At 45.1% G+C, this 21,145-nt stretch overlaps 1 protein-coding gene across 2 annotated transcripts in view; it reads left to right on the forward strand.

Moving 5' to 3' along the window:
- Positions 1–21,145, forward strand: part of PRKG1 (protein kinase cGMP-dependent 1) — a gene marked incomplete at both ends in the record, with an annotated part of 504,682 nt that overhangs the window by 20,514 nt on the left and 463,023 nt on the right. Inside the window, one exon of one of the 2 annotated variants that reach the window (XM_080620727.1) lies at positions 15,454–15,764. The exons of the other annotated variant lie outside the window; for it this stretch is intronic. Coding sequence (XP_080476853.1) covers positions 15,454–15,764 — 311 coding nt within the window. Of the gene's footprint in view, positions 1–15,453; positions 15,765–21,145 lie in introns of those variants that run through there. 2 annotated transcript variants of the gene reach the window in all.

Genomic DNA, 21,145 nt, shown 5'->3' on the forward strand with positions numbered 1-21,145 from the left:
AATCCAGCGGGGATGGGATGACACTTGTTTTACAGCAGAGGAGAGGGGTTTGATGATGTGAGTGCTGTGATCAACCGCTCTCTGCATGCATGTGCAGAAGGGGTGACCGAATGACCACAGGATGGAGGCTGCTTAAGACTTTGGGTACCTGCCCCACAGTGACAGAAGACAGGAGCATTTTGAAACACCAGCTGAGGTTACCAGGCAGTCTTTTATTGCTGGAGATTTAATAGGAGGATTATTTCAGCATTAACTTCCATGTGATGGGAAATGTTTGATGATTAAGGCAATGACAGACCCACGTCTCCTAGCTTTGACTTAAGGTTATGTGTCTGTCAAGACTGTGGTAAAGAAGGTAAAAGGCAGAGGATGACCCTTAGTTTAATGCTAGGGAGTGGTTAAAACAAAATCAAAAGATATGATGCTTCAGTTGCTGAGGAATGGAGGGACGCCACTGCAGAGGGAAGAGCTGGAGGGCTGCACAGACCCCAAGCATTCCCTGGAATGAAAAAACTCTTTCAGGTCTGCTTCCCCACCCTCTGCTCTCATAAAAGGACTCATAGACCAGAAGTCTTTAAACAGATGGTTTGAATAAGGTAGAGTACATAGCCAGTGGTGCCCTTGGGTACATCTGGGTAACCACACAACGCTCTGAGGAGTTTCACAAGATGCAACCGGAGGTTGCACTGGCGCAGCAGGACCAGGGGAGGTTGAAAGGCTGCACTGTTTGGACACTGTTATTTTTGTCAGTTAAACCCTGGGGAAGGATTCCTGGGTGAAAGCTGCCAAATCCCCCAAAACAACGGTTAGGTGGGGAGAAGTGTCTCCTGTATGCTGGCACACATGGCTTGGCTGTGCAAAGTATTTTCCTGTCAGCATGGCTCTTTGCAGCAGCTGTAACATCTTCCACACCAGCAACAGCAGTGGGCGACCCTGAGATGGAGAGCAAGAGGGAAGATTAAATATAAATATAAACATATTTGCATATGTTTAGGCAGAATAAAAAAAAGGCTGATTTGGGGCTTTTATAACTTAAATCTCAGCTGCGGTAGTGGTGGGCACCTCAGAGCTCACTGACTGAACAGGGCAGAAGGTGGCCTGAGGTGGTACTGCTAACCTTGAGGTGTATGTGATCTCTCACTTTGCTAGGGAGTTTGTTCTTATGGTTATTTGCTCTTCATGTTCAAAATAAGGGCCTCATTTTTTTTCATTTGGATATATCTTCCAGTTCTTGTAACACCTTTCCCTGCTACTCTAAAAATGCCATTTAACACTGACCACTTCATCTACATTATAGTGTCTACATAATTAAAATTTCCCTTAATATTTTTTTTCCATAAGCTAAACAAATCAAGTCTTTTCTGTCCTTGATATTTTTCTCAGCTCTGTGGTGTTTGGTTGCCTTCTTCAACATCCTCTCCAGCTGTGCAGTATCCTTTCCTGCATGGAGGATATTAGCACTCTGAAAAAGCAGCTCAGCCTCAGCCACCAGTAGGTACATGCCGTTATTGTTCTCTGGTTGTTACTTCTTCATTTAGTTAGTCTTTTCCTACTTACGCATTGGTCATAACTTCATCCTCCGTGTTTGGATGGAAGCAGCTCTTTATTGAGGCCCCCACTGAAGCACAGGATGGAGGTGGAGAGGTTCTGACCAGCAGGAGATCACCTTGGCTTTTTTGGCATCTTGTAGAAGGCAGCCAGTGGGATGGGCACAGATAAAGCCGTGGGTGGGTGATGTTCAACATACCTCCCCCCCCCTTTTTGGATGTTCTGATGACCATTTTGTCATCCACCTGTATGGTCTTTCCCTAGCTAGAAAGCAACGCTGTGATTACTGGAAGAGAAAATTATTGGAAAGATTATTGGGGAAGAATGTCTGCTGACTTGCAGTCTTGTCCTTTAAAATGTGTTATATTGACTAGCCTAAAGAAAAAGGTGTAGCAGGGAGATGTGTTTTTCAGTTTCCTTTGAACTCATTGGCACTGTCTATAAATCAAGTGCCGGATATAGGGAGATTCAATGCATGATGCTTTTTGGTGACTAAATGCAACCCTTCCCATCTCCCTTCTGTAATCCCCAGGATAGAGCAGGGATGATCTGGCCATTGTGGGGCAGCACTTGGCTTTGTCTGCCAAGTCTAATAACTGGCACTGGCTCTGAACAACTCCTTTGAAAGTGCTGTAGGGTATAAATAATTAATAGCTGTTAAATTATTCAAGCTGGAAATACAGTACATGAATTTAGCAAGCTGACCAGGATACAAATAAGTAATTATGTTAATTAACCCATGCAGCTAGCAGGAGCTGCAATTAGTTAAACAAAAAAAAAGTTTTTTAGGCCGCTCTGTGTTTTTAGGAACAAAAATGAACTAAAAATAAATAGGAATAAACTGAAGCTACAGTTAAAAAATATGGGTTAAAAGGTGTGATTTGAATGATCAACAGAAAACTGCATTCAAATTAAATCTGATTTATGTTCATTGTACTCATTACCCAAATGCTTTGTTTGTATTGCTCTCCTGGGTGGATGAATAACACCCAGCCTCAGGGAAACAGGTCTTGTTTCCAGAAACTTTGAACTGGTTGTGTTGTATACAGATAATTGATTTCCACTATAAGCCTTCATATGGAAATATACACTTTCTTGGCTCTTCCTACTTATAAGTGGGTATATTCAGATTTGGTTCCCTTTTTGTGTGGTTTTTATTTTCCCCAAAGGTATCATGCTGGAAACATCTATAACCCCTTGTTTACATGAAGAGGCATCTGTCATCCTTATTCCTTGAAGGGCATTTCAGCAAGTCTTTTTGAGTCTAAAGGAAAATATCTTAGAGAATTCTCATTTTCCTTCTGCTCCTGTCTTGTTAATAAGCATTGCTTTTTGCTGTGAAGGTAATTCTTAGCTATTTCTGATTTTTGATCTTGCTTCCAACTTCATTATCTGGGTTAATAAAAGGTTTTACCTCTCTCTACAAGCTGGGACATGCTTTAACTTATTCTCAGACCTTGGGCTGACCTTGCTTTGCCATCAAAGAATTGCGCACTGTACAATTTCAGCTTGAGGTTAAATTTGTTTCCTTGAATCTCCAAATATGTTTGGGTTTGATTTGCCTTTTAAAAATACTATTTACCTTGCCTCATGAGTGTCCCCTACAAAAATATATAGAAGCTTGGGGGGGTGTGTGGGGGTGGTGAAGTTTTTAAATCTTCCCTTCTAGTAGGTCTTCTGTATTGATTCTTTCCCCATCATTTAGACCTCCATACTGAGCATTTGCTGTTCTGCTGCCCAGTCAATAACAATTCCATCTGGAAATTACACTAATGTATTTTAAAGAAGAGTTTGTTTACGAAGTTTAACTTTATCTGTATATCTGAGGAGTTTGGGAAGGTTTGGGGTTTTTTTTTTTTGAGGTGATGGATTAATTGCAATTGCAGTGATATATGTTTATATGTATGGTGGCATTAGCATGAGCTATTTTAATTTAATTGACTTTTCTGAGAATTTAGGAAGGAATATAAATGGAAAGTAAAAAGATTCAGACTCTTGAAAATGGAATAGTTTAAAATCTAAAGAAATTTGAATAGGTTAGACTAGAATTAGACAGGTGAAGTTCCCGACAACTGGAAAAAGGGAAATATGACCCCCATTTTCAAGAAGGGAAAAATGGATGATGCGGGGAATTACAGACCAGTCAGTCTCACCTCTGTGCCTGGCAAACTCTTGGAGCAGACTCTCCTGGAATGCATGCTAAGGAACATGAAAAACAAGGAGGTGGTTGGTGACAGCCAGCATGGCTTCACTAAGGGGCAATCCTGCCTGACCAATTTGGTGGCCTTCTGTGATGGGGCTACAGAACTGATGGACAGGGGCAGAGCAGCTGATGTCATCTACCTTGACTTCTGCAAAGCGTTCGACATTGTCCCACATGACATCCTTGTCTCTAAATTGGAGAGACATCAATGTGATGGGTGGACCACTTGGTGGATAAAGAACTGGCTGGATTGCCGCATGCAAAGAGTTGTGGTCAATGGCTTGATGCCCAGCTGGAGACTGGTAACGAGTGGTTTCCTTCAGGGATCGGTGTTGGGACCAGCCTTGTTCAACATCTTTGTCGATGACATGGACAGTGGGATTGAGTGCGCCCTCAGCAAGTTTGCCGATGACACCAAGCTGTGTGGTTCGGTTGATACGCTGGAGGGAAGGGATGCCATCCAGAGGGACCTCGACACGCTTGTGAGGTGGGCTGATGCCAACCTGATGAAGTTTAATCAAGCCAAGTGCAAGGTCCTACACCTGGGTCGGAGCAATCCCAGGCACAGCTACAGGTTGGGCAGAGAAGAGATTCAGAGCAGCCCTGCAGAGAAGGACTTGGGGGTGTCAGTCAATGAGAAAATGAACATAAGCTTGCTTCAGTTTGTGCTCACAGCCCAGAAAGCCAACTGTATCCTGGGCTGCATCAAGAGGAGCTTGACCAGCTTGAAGGAGGTGATCCTGCCCCTCTACTCTGCTCTTGTAAGACCCCCACATGGAGTATTGTGTGCAGTTCTGGTGTCCTCAACATAAAAAGGACATGGAACTGTTGGAACAAGTCCAGAGGAGGGCCACGAGGATGATCAGGGAACTGGAGCACCTTCCATACGAAGAAAGGCTGAGAAAGTTGGGGCTGTTTAGCCTGGAGAAGAGAAGGCTGCGTGGAGACCTCATAGCAGCCTTCCAGTATCTGAAGGGTGCTGAGGATGGACTGTTCATTAGGGACTGTAGTGATAGGACAAGGGGTAATGGGTTAAAGCTTAAACAGGGAAAGTTTAAATTTGGTATAAGGAGGAAGTTCTTTACTGTAAGGGTGGTGAGGCACTGGAATGAGTTACCCAAGGAAGCTGTGAATGTTCCATCCCTGGCAGCGTTCAAGGCGAAGTTGGACAGAGCCTTGAGTGACATGGTTTAGTGTGAGGTGTCCCTGCCCATGGGAGGGGGGTTGGAACTAGATGATCTTAAGGTCCTTTCCAACCCTAACTATTCTATGATTCTATAAATGCAGAATTGTGTTATATAGGGAAAATGATGTGTCTTCCTTTTTCAGATTGGTTATTCAATTTGTCATTAGTACTAAAAGAAACAGACTTTTAGATTGTTGTATCCTGACTTTTATGTGTATGCTTGGAGTTGTTTCATGTTATCATAGTGGCAGCATGTACTGGGTGTTGAGCCAAGAGCCAGAAACTAGTGCAAAGCAATGATTTAATGTCTATTACTGAATCAAATAATTGATGAATACTTTCAACAAATCAATCTATCTTTTGTGTCTTTCTAGGGGGAACACATACAGGTGTGGTAAAGAAAACCCACCTAAAATGTGATGTCTAGTCTGCTGGGACTTTCAGGTAGAGTTATTAGATCTCCGAAATAATTCATTTATCAAGTAAACTGACAAGAAGAAGGAAGGCTGTGAGTTTGACTACTGGAAGGGACATACTGAGAGACAGTAGGGCATGGGTTGGACTCGATGATCTTGAAGGTCCCTTCCAACCTGGTAATTCTGATTCTGATTCTAAAACAAAACAAAACAAAACAAACAACAAAACAAAACAACCCCCCCCCCAAAAAAAAAAAACAACCCAGTACAATGGTTTTATAAATATCCACTCTTATGCACATATGTCCCTTAATATGCCACTTTTTTAGAGCTGTAGGAGCTAACTCGAGAAAAACTTATTAATCCTACTCTTTTGCTGAGAAATAAGCTATATTAATATATGAGTGGGAACAAAACTGAGCTTTAGCAATACTCTTGACCCCCATGGTGCGTCTTCTCTTTTTTTTAAGTGAATGCATATTTTTATTTATTGCCTTTTGGTTGAGTGTTTTATTCGGTTTGGGTTGGGTTTTTTTTCTTCGTTTTTATTGTTGTGGTGGTGGTGTGGCAATGTTGGTTCAACAAGTATTTGATGCGAAGGTTTGCAGCTGAGCAGCTCCAACTGGGAGAGCAGGACAGTAGAGGGCGGCATTACTCCTTGTCTTTTGCGTTTTCTCCTTCTAAAAGAAATGAGAACTAAAAAAGCAGGGGAAAAAAGAAAGAATGTGGAGAATGTTGTGCCTGCCAGAGCTGCAGGCCATGTAAGGGAACAGAGCTGGGCCAAACACCCACTGCGTAGGGAGGTGGCACACAGCGCTTCATGCCACGTCAGGCCCAAATCATGAGCTGAAAACAGTTGCTTTGCTGATAGTCATGGATTTTAAACAAAAACAAAAAAAGAAAACAGTGGGTTTAAAAACCCAACCAACCAACTAAATTGAATTTTGTGTATCTGTAAAGGAGCAGGGGGATTTTTGAAGCGGGTTGTGAATTTACACTTTTGCTCCAGGGAGCAGAAGTATAAAATACACATTGCCTTCCTGTTTGCCACAATGCAGGTTTTTATGCTGTGTACCAATATCGATTTTTGCTATTCTAACAACATGAGGGCCTTTCACAGCACATCAGCTGCTTTGAAGATGAGTTTGCACGATATGAGCTTTGTACGAGGTGAGCTTGGTGTATACGGATTGCATAAACAAGGGTATGAAGAAATTGCCCTCTTGCTTGGGCCAAGCTGCTCAAGCAAAAGCATAGACAACAAAGGTTCAGCAGAAACAGTTCTTGCAGAGAACTAGCCTATGAAAGGTCAATACCAACCTAGAAATTTTTCTTTCTAGAGCACAGAGATCCAAAGTGCATGTTGCACCCCTGCACCTTACCCAGTGGCTTTAGCTGCTGATTTGAAGCAGAAATTGTGCAGAAAGGTGAGAATAAAAGTGCTGCCCATTCCCTAATTCACCCAGCACAGCAGGGCAGTCAGTTGAAAGATGTTGGCAATGCTTAGGAAATCAGGCGAACACCAGCCTCTAATGCTCTGATGAGTAGAGCAATTGTTTCAAGCAAACACCGACAAAGAACAAACTGCGAGCATAAATAAGGAGTGCCCAACTTGATGAACTCTCCCCAAGCATGAATATGAAATAGCTATAGAAGTCAGTGGAGCATTGTAAAACCTTTGCGAAACCTGATGCGAAGCCCTGTTTGCAGATTGTGCTTGAATGATTCATGGATACTTCCTTCATACCTTGATGAGCTGGGTCCTCTGTAGGGTGCAGTCATTTATTCTGAGCCTTAAATCATGACGGGGCTCAACTCTTGAGTACAAACTTTTTCTGGAAATGTTTTCTGCAAGGAAGTGTTTAGTGTTACTAGAATTGTGGACATAAACACTTGTTGATACCTACATGAAAGCTTGGCACTTCAGTGAAATATTTGTAGTTGCTCAGGACATGCAGATGTCAAAGACTTCAGAATAAATTCTAACACAGATCTGTTCCTAAAAAGGAAGACAGCTTTCAGCGCAACTTATTTATCTTTAAGACACACCAGAGTGTTTCCAAGGCATGCAAACCAAAGCGTAAAATCTATGGTTCATGCTTATTGTTACCCCTGAAACATTTAAATAATGTTTTTAATAAGCAGGGGAATTAATTTGATTACACAAAGAGACAGTGCACTTCTCAATGCATTCATCGTAAAATAATGGTAACTCACTGGCTATTTTCGCATCAGTGGTAGCAGAATACGTTTTTATTTCTAATCAAATTTCAAATATAAATGAATTGTTTTGAAGGTTGGGTAAATCAGCCCAACAGGCCAAGGCAGTTGTGAGTGGTGCACTGCTGGCAAGTAGAGATAAGAAGCACTGCAGGGTCCAAAAGGGCAATAAGGTGGGAGTACCTGGAACTGCACTCAGGGCTGGCAAGTTGTTTGCCACTGTTGAACTGGGTGGTGAAGTTAAGAATATCATCAAGCAGTTTCAAAATCAGGGTGCAGAAATGAGCTGTTATCAATTAAAATAATTTGAGGGGAAACCAAGTCGTTCACTATTTGTACCTTCCTGAGTACTATGCTTTCCACCTCTTGCAACCAGAGAACCATGACTAAAATAATCAGCAAATTGCAGAAGGCGATTGAGGTTGGAGAAAGGAAAAGATGGAACTACATAGTAACAACTGATGAATTTAGCTGTGTTTGGGTTATGTTTTAGAAGTATACCATGAAGAATTGCAGGTTGGCTCAGAAGACAAACCTCACTTTTGGTCAATACAAGCTTCTACCAGCATACTTCCAATACTGATTGCAAGAATCACTACTCCAAATTGTGCCTCTAGAAGCTGTTGTTGTCTGCTGGAGTCCCACACAAAGACAAATGAAGAAATGATCTAGCATGGAGAAAGTTAGTAGGAACAGACAAATGCAGAAAAAATGCAGAAAGCTGGGATTTCACCCCAGATGTCCTGACAGTCCGTTGAGTTCCTCATGGCCTGGACTGTGTAACACGGTAAGGTCAGATCTATATTCTGCCCACATGTCTTTCCTAAGCAACACAATACAAAGGTGATACACAGCAAGTGTTAGGCAGCTGTAGGGTTTATGTTTGTGTCAATGGGCTTGTAAGGGTCTTGTCTCTGAAAAGTGAGGTTTGGAGAACTTTTGGTATAAAATTGCATGTTGATCATTCAATGACTGAATGACATTGCCAAGCTCAGTTAGCAATAGGATGTTATCTCTGTTGTGTGGTTAGACGGGGATGGTTTCGACCTCAGACAGTAACCCCACACCATTTAGTGTGTGGGTTGAGTGATGGATGAGTTACCGATCTCTCTCACACCTTCACTGCAACACTGAGATGTCACACAGCAGGAGGAGGAATATATATTTAATAGTGAAGTTGAAAGGGTCACTGACCATGGGCTGTTCCAAGTGGTTAAACTCTAGTTGCTAAGTACAAGGAAACTAGCCTGGCTATCCTGGCCATCTCTGCAAAAATCAGATCCAGCATGTGGGCCCCATCATTCTTCAAGCTTTTCAGCTTCCCCCAGTGTCACAGAAATGTGTGTGAGAGCTAGAATGAATCTGTTTTTCCAACTATGTCAACTGAGTTGGTGTTTTCTACAAACTTCACCTCCCTTATATCTTGTATCTCTTGACTACATCTGCTTCCTTACATTGAGTTTAATTGGTCCCTGAGTTCATTTGCTGGTAGCTTAAGGCTGAAAGCAGAAGCAAACTACATTTTCAGGGCTCTCCTTGTCTAAATGCTGCTTTTACTCTACATATTCAGTGCCCTGGGACTGCTGAGAAAAGCAGGGGCATAGTCAGTGTCTAATTGTAGTAACTGCAAAACAGCAGTAAGTATTTATGTTGGCAGTTTTCAGAGCAAGTTGCTGCTTAACATGAGCCTAAAGAGACTTCTTAAGGCAGCTGAATCATTTTGAAGCTGCTTCTGGCTTAATACAGCCCACGGGAAGACATGTCTAAGCTCTGTCTGACATTGCTGGGCAGTCTAACCCTTTCTGGAAGGTTGCGAAAATCAACTGGTCACTTGAGCTGTATATGGACAAGAGGGATCAGGATCAGGAACAGTGGTTCCCATGCGTGGGGATCTGCTACTATTTGCAGCTCTTACCTAGATGTGCACAGAAAATGTACTTGCTCTTTCCTGGAGGAAGCGCAACACCAGAGATTTCATTTAGGCTGAGGATATGAGAAGATACTACCAGGAAGCCTGTAGCATCCCCTTTTACTCCCTAGGTACTCATGAGCAGCTGAACTAGCACTGTGTGAGTGGATGCAGAGACTCACTGCTACCACATGCTAACATCTTACTGGGTGAGCTGTTGAAAATCCAACATTCCATGCGATCACAGGAGAAAAAGTCTGGCTAAAGTGTGGCAGATGCTATTCAGAGGGCAAAGGGTCTGTAATTTCTGTAAACTACAGAAACTTCTGTATTCTGGGAACGTGAATCTTAAATCTGAATCTGGCACATGCATCTGCACATGAGGGGACCAGGGCTTGAAATCACCATGTTCCATGGATAATTCTGTGCTATTATGTACTCATTAAGTCTCACTGTTTTGCCTTCCATGATGCAAACATTTCATTTTGTGTTACGTAAGCCCCTAATGTGATATAAAATGTTAGGCATGTTACCAATTGTAGCACAGCACACTATAGTATTTTTTCTTGCTTCTGCAGTGAGCATTTTTTGGTACTGTAAATATGTCCTCAGCTATTGATTTTTTTTTTTTTTTTTTTCCCTCAGTGCACTCTCTCCCAATGATCTTCATCCTGGGAGGATTTCCTAGGGTGCAGACTGGAGTGGCTGCATGCTCTTCACAAGACCTTCTCCACATTTCTTATTCGTAATGGAAAGACTCTCCATGCTTCAGGAAAATCCTTAAGATAATCCAGTTAAGCACTCAGGAATCAATGGGGTTTAAAAGACAGCACTCACTGCAAGAGTGCTCAACCCTAGATATTCCCATCCTTTCAGTGGGGAAGAACAAATAGGTTTCAGCTCTCATTTTGGTCCAGAAAGGACCAAAATAAGGAGGAACATCCAGTGTCATGAGAAATAGGGCTGAAGCACTCCCCAGCCAATTCCTGATCCTTGGTCTTGGCAGGGCTGCTTTGATACAGGAGTTCCAGCATCATTCCCAGTGCTTGGGTGCTAAATTATTTTCCAGCTGCACTGTACAAATCTGTAGGGCACCATGGCCCCAGAATGAGCTCCCAGAGGCACTCTGAGACAAAAAGCAAAAAGAATGGCCACATGTGCCCTAGGGAGGAGTCAGGTGTGTTTGTGTATCAGTAGGTGGCACTTCTTCCTTTGCCTCAGGGACTGGCGTGAATTTTGTGGATAGTGGAATGGTGGAATAGCAGATAGTATCCTACAGACGAGACGTGGTGACTCGCAGGGATGAACTGCAACTCGAGTTGCTTATAACATGCTTTTTGCAAGAGTTCAGCTCATGTATATGCTGCTTTCCTCTAGGTCTTCCTGTATTTTCAGTCTTTCCTTCTTTACATATGAATATGCTCTTAGGGAACGCATTTGGTTGTGCAAATGGCTGTGTGCCAGTGGTGGGTAAAGTCCCGTAGGTCACATACCCTTCAAAATCTGCACAAAGCCCTAATAAGCAGAGAAATATATTGCAAAATCCAAGCAGTTCAAGTTTCTATCCCAGGCTCATCTGCTCCTGTAGATATTTTGGGAAAGAAGTAGATTGGAATGGATTAGGCAGGGGCAAAAAAAAGTGCTATCAGGAAGAGGAAAATGCTTATGTATGTACTTGGTGATGAAACTCTAGCTTCTCTAACCATGCTGTCATGGTTGGCTGTAGTAAGGTAACATTTGCCTGTCAGTAATCCCACTTGCTACCTGAGCTTTGACTGGAGAGACCAGGGAAATGTTTGCAGAATAGAGAGCTTTCAAATATGTTTTTAGCTTGGAAGATGGTATTGAGTGGGTGCATTTGGTGACAGATGATCCTTGAAAGGTTTAGAAGCAAAAGCTATTAAAACCTAAGAGCTGTGCAGAGAGGAAATATTGTGAGTACATCAGAGCCTGTTTGAAAAGAAGGAACATCCCGGTTTCGTATGATTACCATCATCAGCAGCCACAGTACACGTTTTCTGGGGAACAGAGGATGCTGTCTGCAGATGGTTCCTGTCTACTTGACATCCAGGCAGAGTATTACAGGGGCCAGATCAGAAAAAAGTTTTAGAACTACTGTAGCCAATGGCTCCGTTAAGAAATTGCAAGCAGCTTCGCCCCATCCTCCCGAAACCAAGCCAGTTGGTGCATTCCTGCCATTCTTCACCCTAAAGCTGCTTCTTTCAATTCGCTGGATCAAGAAGACAAAGCAGCTGCTCAGAGAGTCTGAGATGTTTTTATTGGAAACTCTAAGTTGAAAGGAATGAAACAAGAGGACTTACTTTTATCAGAGTGGGGCAGTAGCCTGGGATCCAGGCTGGGATCCTAGTACCAGCTGGTACTAAGAAATCCTGAAGTATGAACCACAGGAGGAGATCTGCACTTGCCCAACGGTTGCTTTGAGAGAGCAGTGAACAGCCAAAAATAGGCAACCGCTGGCTGTCTTCCTGTGGCAGAATTTGGCTTTCAGGTCAGGCAAGACCTTTGGGCTGCTTTGGCCTCATCCTTAAATCAGGGAAGACTAGGCTTAGGCTTGAGAGCTGCTGGTTACAGTCCCAAATCTGAAACTGAGCCATAAAAATCTCTCTTTAGACCTCATAGGTCTTATGAGAATCTCCTTCCCACCTGTAAATGAATATTTTCTTTAGACATTAGCTGATAAATTCCTTGCCAGTTTTATTTCCCATAATTTCTCATTGTTAAACATGAACTCACTCCTCTAAACAAGATAACAAGGTTTTATTGAGGGACAAAGTCAATAAAGCAAAAGCAACAGCGCTGGGCTCATGACCGTAGCCAGAGGCGCAAGTGATTAGTATTTGTTACGGGTTTATATACTTTAAGTCTTCTCCTCTTGGTGTGTGCGCACTGCTCTCCGGTGATTGTGGGCAGGGGTCTTGAGGATGAAGTAAGCAGTTTTCCTCTTGTGAGTAGGGGTCTTCAAGATGAAGTAAGCAGTCTTCCTCACAGTGTACTTTTCACCTTTGGCACAGTTGGATGCCTCAGTAATCACAAATTAGCTGAAACCAGTCATATCTATAATTCTTCTGATAACTAGCAAAGATTTGAAACAGTGTGACCTTCCTGCAAAATTTATTGCAGGGCAGGCAGAAAAGGAGTATCCCCAGCTAGCAGATGTTTGGGAGGCTCTGTCTCTAAACTAACTGAAAAGTAGAAGAATAGTGTGAAAATAACTCATTCAGGTTTAGTGAGGCCACTAAATCCTATTATCTCAACACAGACCTACAACACAAACATTGTTCTTTGAAGCTAAAGATACTTTAGAAAACTAGTGTGGAGCAATTAACTCATGTTTAGTGAGGCCTCTAAATTCCACAGACTTAAAACATAAACATTGTTCTCTTTCTACAACCTAAGTTAAGCTAAAAAGTACTTTAACTCTATATTTTACAGGCACTAGCTTTTCTTATATCAAGCCCCCCCCCCTCTTTCTTTTACCTTTACAAATTCTTTTGCTATGTGACTCCATTTTGCTCAAGAGTTCTGGCCCTTTTTAACTTCTTGTCTCATCTTGTGTCTTCAGCGAGCTTTGTTTCTGTTATCGTTATGATTTGTGAAAGCCAATACATTTATGTGTAGGTACTGTTGTCTCAGTGCCAGGCTGTGCACCTCTAATAAAAAACAAGTAATGTGACTTTACTGCTTGTTGTTGAGAAATTATACACAAGTTCTGCTCCCGGGCTGTTACTTTTTTGAAGCGTGATGGGCTTCAGTTAGCTGTATCACTGTTTCCCTCATCCAGAAGTTGGTATCACTGCTGCAAGGAGGAAAACAACAAAACTTAAATCATGTTGGCTGAATGCTATTGAAGTATTCTATTTATGATTGGTTTCTAGTTTGTAGGTAGCAGGATTGCATCTATTTAATGCCAGTTGTCTTTAAAATAGAAATGTTCAGAAGATATTTAGAACTTCTGTTCCTAGCAAGTTATGCAAGATTGAAATGGAGGGAATACACAGTGAAAAATGCTGTCTGAACATAAAGTGCATTGGCAACTTGTGAAAACAACCAGGGGACTTTGCTTTTGTGCCTGGCACATCTGTATCAAGGGACTGAAAACTGAAGCACTTTGCATAACCTGATTTTCTTTTTTTTTTTTTTTTTTTTTTTTCACATGCATCTCAACAAACACAGGAGGTATCAAATACCCTGAAGAACCTGCAAAGCCTCGTGTATGAACACAGGCCAGGTCCTTTCAACCAACAGTGTTGAGAAGGGAGCAGTTGTAATTCATCATCCACGGTCCTGGTTTTTTTTTTTTTTTTTTTTAATTGATTTTATAAAGACCAGCTGCAGGTTGAAAGCTGAAACTTTGGACTCAGCCAAGCACCAGTATGTAACAATTAAAAAACCCCAGCAACTCAACCAAAAAAGCTCAATCCTATAAACAAGGTCTCTGTCTGGATTTCTCTCATTTCCAGCTAGTGCCCGAATGCATGATCTAGTCGTGCTCCTAACAGCAGGTATAAACACATAGGTACTACCCACCTCCAAAGAATGTATCCATGGCTGCATCCTACCTCTCTTACCTCCAAATCAAACTCCTAGAGAGGGAACTGAAGCAGCTGCTTCTGCTGCCTTGAAAACATCCAAGCGCCTGGCTGGGCTTTGGGGGAGAAGGGGGAGTTACCCTGACTCCTCCAGACTGTGCAATCTTATCAGGAAACCCCCCAAACCAGCTATTTCCTTGGCCACAGATCCCTCTTCTGCCCTTGAGGGCCAAGCCCAGGAGCTGCATTGTCACAGCATACATTGCTGGCCCTTCTGCGCCTGACAAATGCAGGCAAGACAAAGAAAAAAACAGAGCCATTTGGCACCGAGGACTCAGCCGATGCAGCTCATTTATTTTATTTTGTTATTTTTTGTGCTGCAGACCCATGGGCTGTATCACATAGGTAGAACCGGTGTGTAATGGTTTGTCAGCACACAGAAAATCCTAGTGCATGAAGTGTTGCACTGGGAAAATCCTATTGTGTTTGGTACGGCAGAAACTAGCTTATGCTTTCATGTGGGTATATGGGCTACGCAGAAAGTCTATTTCCCATATTTTCAGTTAGGGTGGTTTTAGGTGGTTTTAGTGCTCTAAGACCCATATGCCTTGCCTCCAGGCTTTTCCAGTGTAGGCATACTTGACCGATATTCACATTAAAATCTGGGGTTTTGGAGTCCAAAGCTTGCTGAGACTGAGGAGGAACCATGCCAGGCACTGGCTTGTGCTTTCACTCAGAGAATACCACAAAAATTGGCTACTTAAGAAAAACAAAGTAAACTGCAGATAAACCGACCAAGTTCTGTAGGTAAAAAGTAGCACCTTTGATTGGAGCAGAGGATGGGAAGGGAGAGGACCAGGGTACACCCCGAAAGCGGGACGGAGAGGGCAGGTTTTTGCAGCCATTTCCCAGGGTTTGGACCTGTTTGATGGCCTCTTCCTGCAGAAGGACGGGAGGGCAGGGCTCGGCACAGGCTCCCGGCGGCGGAGCTGCTCTCGGTCAGCCCCCTCCAGCATCCCCCGTCGGGCGACCCCGCGGGCCGGCAGCGCGGGGTTGTGGGCGGCGCGGGGGGGCGGCGGGGCCGGGAAGGAGGGAGCGGGGTGTGCATGTGCATCCTCGCAGGCGCCCCTGCCTCTCTCCCCGCCGCCTTCCCTCCTTCCCTCCCCCTCCGTGTGTGTGTCTCCCGCTCCCTCTCCAGCCTAGCCTGACGCAGGCGGATCGAAATCGCCCCTAACAACCCGGCTCCAGAGCGCGGTGCCGGCGGCGGGGGTCCGGCTGCGGCGGGGCCCCGGCGGGCAGCGGGGCCGCGCCGGGCCGGAGGGGGCGACGGAGGTGAAGTTGGCCCAAGTGCAGGGAGGCGGCGGGCGGCCCAGAGGGGAAAGTTGCCGGGAGAGGCGAAGGGCGAGCGAGGCGGCAGGACCATGGGCACTTTGCGGGATTTACAGTACGCGCTGCAGGAAAAGATAGAGGAGCTGCGGCAGCGGGATGCGCTCATCGACGAGCTGGAGCTGGAGTTAGACCAGAAGGACGAACTGATCCAGAAGCTGCAGAACGAGCTGGACAAGTACCGCTCCGTGATCCGGCCCGCCACCCAACAGGCGCAGCAGCAGAGCGCAGGCACCTTGCAGGGGGAACAGAGGACCAAGCGGCAGGCGATTTCGGCCGAGCCCACCGCCTTTGACATCCAGGATCTCAGCCACGTCACCCTCCCTTTCTACCCCAAGAGCCCACAGTAAGCAGGGGGGTTACCCCGGGTACCCATCACCCGCGGGGAGTGGAGCCTTCCGTCCTTCGCTTCGCCACCCGCCGCGCTCAGTTCCCCTCACTCTCTTCTCCCCTCGCTGTCTGCGGGGCAGCCGGCGGATACCCCCCGTCCTCGCTGCTGCCGCCCGCCGGGAAGAGACGGGGAGAGGGGGGGAGGGAGGTAGGGGGAGGTGCAGAACGCTGAAGCGCAGCCTCCCTGGATGCCGTTTGCCCCTGCACCCTTCGGGGTGGGAAAGTTGAGGGCTCTGGGCTTGGGGTGATGTGCTACAGGAGCGAACCCGAAGGCACGGGGAGAACCGCGCTCTTGTCGGACTCGGCCACCCCTCCATCGCGCCAAGGAAGGCACGGCGGCGAGTTTGGGGAGGAGCAGTCGGTGGTCGGGGTAGTTTCTGCTGCCGCGCATCGTGGTCTCGGGGATTTTACCGCTGCGGGAGGGAGCGGGAGAAACCCGGCGATCTCTCCCCTCCGGAAAGGAGCGGCGTCCTGCAGGCAGCGAGTCACAGCGGGGCGGGCAGGGAAACTTGGAACCCGGAGGGGTGCGCTGCCCGGGTCTCCAGTAGCCTTCCCACAGTCCTGTCTAGCGTTCCTTGTCCCGTGAGTGCCGGTGTTTTGAAGGGGGGAAAGGCAGGCATGTGACAAGGGCTCGTTGCAACGTCCTGGTCCGGTGGAGCGTGTGCCGGCGGGGGAAGATGGGGGGGTGGAGAAAGGCAGTGGAAAGGGAAAGTTACGGGCAACCTCAGCTCACAGCACGCCTGGGAGATGCTCTGCCCTGGTTTCACACTTGCTGCAGATTAGGCAAATTATAGCGATTTAATAGAGAAAACGGAGACCTCGCAGGAGCGGGATCACCCACTTCTCCCCCCATCCCCCCGCGTATCCTTTCCTATCCAATAAATCGCAATGTATTTGGTTCAGCGCTCCTTAAGGGGAGGAAAAAAAAAAACCAAAACCGAGAGAAAGAGATCATCTGCCGCTAAAGCTCCAGGCTTCATGTGCAAGCACAGTGGAGGGCGGCCCAGCGCTCGCTTCCCCTGCCTGCCTGCCGTGCAGTGCAGTGCCCCCCGGTTGGCGGCAATCGGGACCCGGCCTCCCTGTCGCAGCTGCCAGTCGGTGGGCAAATCCACCTCCCCTCTGCAGCTGACATCTTCCTCGTCGAATTAAAAGGGAGCGGTGGGGTCGAGGAGGATGGCTGGAGTCATCCTAGTAGTTGGTGTTGTTCTTGTTTTGGGTGGGCTTTCGGATGCAAGTCACCCCCAGGCACTTGTTAAGGCACATGGCAGACGGGGCATTCGGTCTCTCGATTCTGCGTCGCTTCAGTGAGGCTCCTCTGGAGCCCCATGGGGAACTTCACCAGCCCCACATGGGTCCGGGTGTACTCCCGGGCTGAGGCGGTGGTGGGGCTGCAGCGAGGGGTGATGCCCAGGTACTGCTCGCTGGGGATGTCAGAGCAGGAGCTGTCTCCTTCCCCCGGTTGGTTACGGGCTGGGGTCGAGAGGTACCGCTGGCCCTGCCCTGCCCGTGCAGCTTCGGCTCTTCCCGCCGCCATGGCGGGGCACCGCCGTCTCCTGGCAACCGCCGCGCCGGGGCCGCCGGCCCAGAGAGGGCGACAGCCGTGGGACGGCCCTGCCGCCGCCTCGGGACCCTCGACCAGGCTGCCGTGTGGCCGGGCGGCGGCTGCCCGCTCTCCTGCCTGCCTTCCCGGCCCCCAATTCCCGCCGCCGTTTATCCACAGATGTTTTGCCCTTTTAAGGCGAACGGCCGCAGCTCCGAATTCAACAGGGCAATAGGGAGAAACTGGTGGTTAAAAACCCATCCCCTACCAAACCCCAGAGCAAACAAAAACCACCGCAAGAAGTGGAGACCAGGCTCTGTCCGGCCTTGCGAAGCACGGCTCACCCACATACGGGCGGTGGGCTGAGGCGCAGCAGGAGAGCAGGTGTGTGAAAGCCATGGTGTCTCTTTAAACGTCTAAGGTTGGATGAGGCAGCCCAGAAGCATCATTTCCTTGGTTGAGGTGTAGCACAGAGTATCACAACCAAAAATACTGTTTTTTTCTGTCAGGGACACACAGATGTTTGCCCCTTGGTGGCCTCAAAGTGTGTGACTTGAGCCCCCCAGAGCTCAGGGAAGCACTTCAGGTTTCAGCAGAACAAGCCTGGAGCCTCTGATGTGTATGGTGGGAAGCCTGACAAAACTTTGAAGTAATGTTTTCTAGCTTGAACTTTAATTGTTCATTGCATAAATGCCTTGCTGTAGTCTCCTGTGGGGTGTAACACACAGCACCTACCTGAAGGGGTATTTCATATTGATCATGGTTAATACTCCAATACTCTTTACAGTACTTAAGTCAACTTGCAGGGTCAGATCTTGATCAGTGAGGTGGAAAAGGTACTTGTTAATGGCTTCAGGAGTGCAAGTTGCTTTGGGAAGCATTCGCTGTTCTGCTTCAGCCATCATGTTATGGTGACTAGAAGCCCTCATGTTCAAGGGTGGACACCTGCTGAGGTGAAGCGATGTCCTCTGGAGATAGATGGTCATCTCAGGTGCTTGCCTAAATCTGTAACTGCACTGATAAGCAGTTGTAATTTGAGCATCTCAGTGGAAAGGAAGATAAGGCTACATAAATAAAGGAAAATGTGAGCCGTGTATTCTTCTTACCTCTAGTTCTCATGTTTAAAATATAAGCCACATGACCTGCACTATTAGTCCTGGATGAACCTGGGAGACTGAGTGAGGAAGCACAAGTGGTCTAGTTTATTTGGGATCATTAATACACAAATTTTGATTTTTCTTATACTTTCCTACCTGTGGCTGCAAACATTGCTTACACAGGGCTTGTGAGTGGTTGAGGGAGGGTCCTTGTCTTGATTAAATGAATGTGACACAATCTTGATGCCATTTTGATGTTCAAGATAATAATTTGTGGGAAGGACCTGAAAGCAAATGGAAACTACCAAAATATGCAAAGAAGGGCTGATTTTTTTGCTGTGTGCAAGCCTCAGTGACTCTTGAGGTTATGGCATCCAACATTTCCAGCATTATCACTAGAACCAGGAGCACCAAGAGGATGCACAGGAAATCTTTAGTTGTTTGGTATCCTGTGGGTTTTTTTTGCACTTAAGTGGTGCTAGGTCTGTCCTTCTGATCTGGTGCACCACCTAAAGTGGCTGGATATTGGTGGGATCAGTACTAGTAGAAATGAGGAGCAGTGATCTTGACGGTCATTGTACACTTGTGATACCTGTGGGTCTGACTCTGTGGGGAAGTGTCTATGGAAGCTGCAGTGATACCAGGTTAAATGGTTAAACTCTGAATGGCTTTCAAAAATGAAAGTAAATTTAATTGCCTCATATAGAAAAATACCATTAAATGTCCTGCAAGATCTTACCTTGCAAACAGCCTCCACCTTTTAAGATGTGTATAGTTTTAAAGACACGTGTTTCAGGGTGTTTAAGAGTTTTAGTTACTGTTGCAGGGTTGGGCTTATTTTGCCTCTCTCCATTTTTTTCTTTCTTTCTTTTTTTTTTTTCTTTTTTTTTTTTTTTTTAATGTGAAATGGACTTTGTGGGTTCACATGAGGAATTTACAGCTAAGATCCGTGGAGGGACACATCCTGCCATTTTCTTCCAAGTCTCAAGACCAGTGAGAGAAGTCAGACTTTATTACTCTTCCTGTTCAAGTAACTAGAAGCCAGTTGCCCCCCCAAAAGTGGCTTTTTCTTTCTCCCCTCAAAGGAAATAGCTTGCAAGAAGTAACTGGAATAAGTGAGCACAAACTGAAGAAAGCGGGGTGGTTTTCCATGGTAGAAAAATGCAGTGACAAATCCTTATCTCCTCTTCATCTTCTAAAATTGCTGCTCTGTTTGTTTTTCCACACCTTTGACCTCTCGCAGGGTATATCCTGGCTGCTAACAGCCTGTCAGCATGAAAAGAATACTGTGAGACCAGATTCGTACCAACTGTTGTTCCAGTTAGGATTTTACAGAACTGCAAACCAAAGAATAGCCTTTTTAACTAGGAAGCTGTAACTCTTGTCACTTTGCTTTTGTTGTTTTGTACTTGCCATGGGAAAATACCCAGGACTTTAATTTTAAAAGGCTGTTTCATTTGGTGATTGGCAACAGCTGTATGCTTTTTCTGAAGACTATGTAATCGGCATATTCTGTTTTCCAGACGGGAAAAGAAAAAAATGTAGAAGCAGAATGTAAAATAAAGTGAGAGCTTGTGAGCCTCAGGAAATGTATAGGGCCTGATCTTCTCTGTCAGAGGTTGTGTATGCCTTGTCATTAACTGAGATAAGGGCAAAATGCTATGTCATTTATAGAAAATGTTGAGTAAGGTGAAGAATGACTTGTTTTTGTGAGTTAACAGACTTAGGATGAATTGAATGTAAAGCTGAGGAATCTTCCAAAATCCCAGAGATTTGGTTCTGGGGGGATGAGCTGCCTGTGAGTTGTATTTAGGAGTTCTGTTTAAAAAGAATTAAAAAACCCCAACAAACACTTGGTTGCATAGCCTTAGGGAAAGTACAAAATACATACAAGAGATTTAACAAAATCCTTTCAATGGACAAATTGGTTCTTTGAAGGCGAATGTGCATGTCTTCTGTGGACTAAGGGCATATTTTTAAGTAATTGTAATAGTGATAAAATCCCCAGAAATATTTGAAAAGCATTTCATATTTAGAGTGTCTGCATAAAATTATCTGCTGGTATTTATAAGTGGTATGTATGCTGTAGTACCAGGGAGCCATTCATTAATTAAAACTCTCAAACTATAGTTCTAAAAAACCCCAAGCAACCAAAACCCCAACCTTTTTCTTAAACCCCATGCTTTCCTTTTTCTGAAATACTTTGGAGGATGCTTGCAACATAATTTAACCACTAGAAACTGTTGGTTGAGATGATTGAGGGACCTGTGATCAGGAACTGAGACATGCGCCCTCAGTGATTGCTTCTGGCAGTGTGGGACAGGAGCTGTGAAATCACATAAGGGATGGTGGCCTCTTTAATCCTGTTACTTTGTGTTTTTGGTGTTGTGCTGCAGAAAACATAATATCAAAAGCAGTCAGCAGCAATGGTTGTAGTAGTTGCAACCTTAATTTTTTTTCAGTATCAAGATGTAATTTGGTATGACATGTCCAGTGACCAATTAAAATGTATTTATCATTTGTTTGAGAGTAATTAACTGCTGTGGTTGCTTTTATATACTATGAGTTAAAGTGTTGATCCATCTGAATGTAGTTTAACATTGTTCTGAAAAAGAATTTGTGTGCCTGGAAAAATCCGCTAATCCTTGATTAAATGCTGATATCTATTAATGTCAGTGGGGTTTTTTTTCCAGTTTGCAG

The sequence above is a fragment of the Psittacula echo genome (genome assembly GCF_963264785.1).
Source record: "Psittacula echo genome assembly, chromosome: 6".
Taxonomy (NCBI): Eukaryota; Metazoa; Chordata; class Aves; order Psittaciformes; family Psittacidae; genus Psittacula; species Psittacula echo.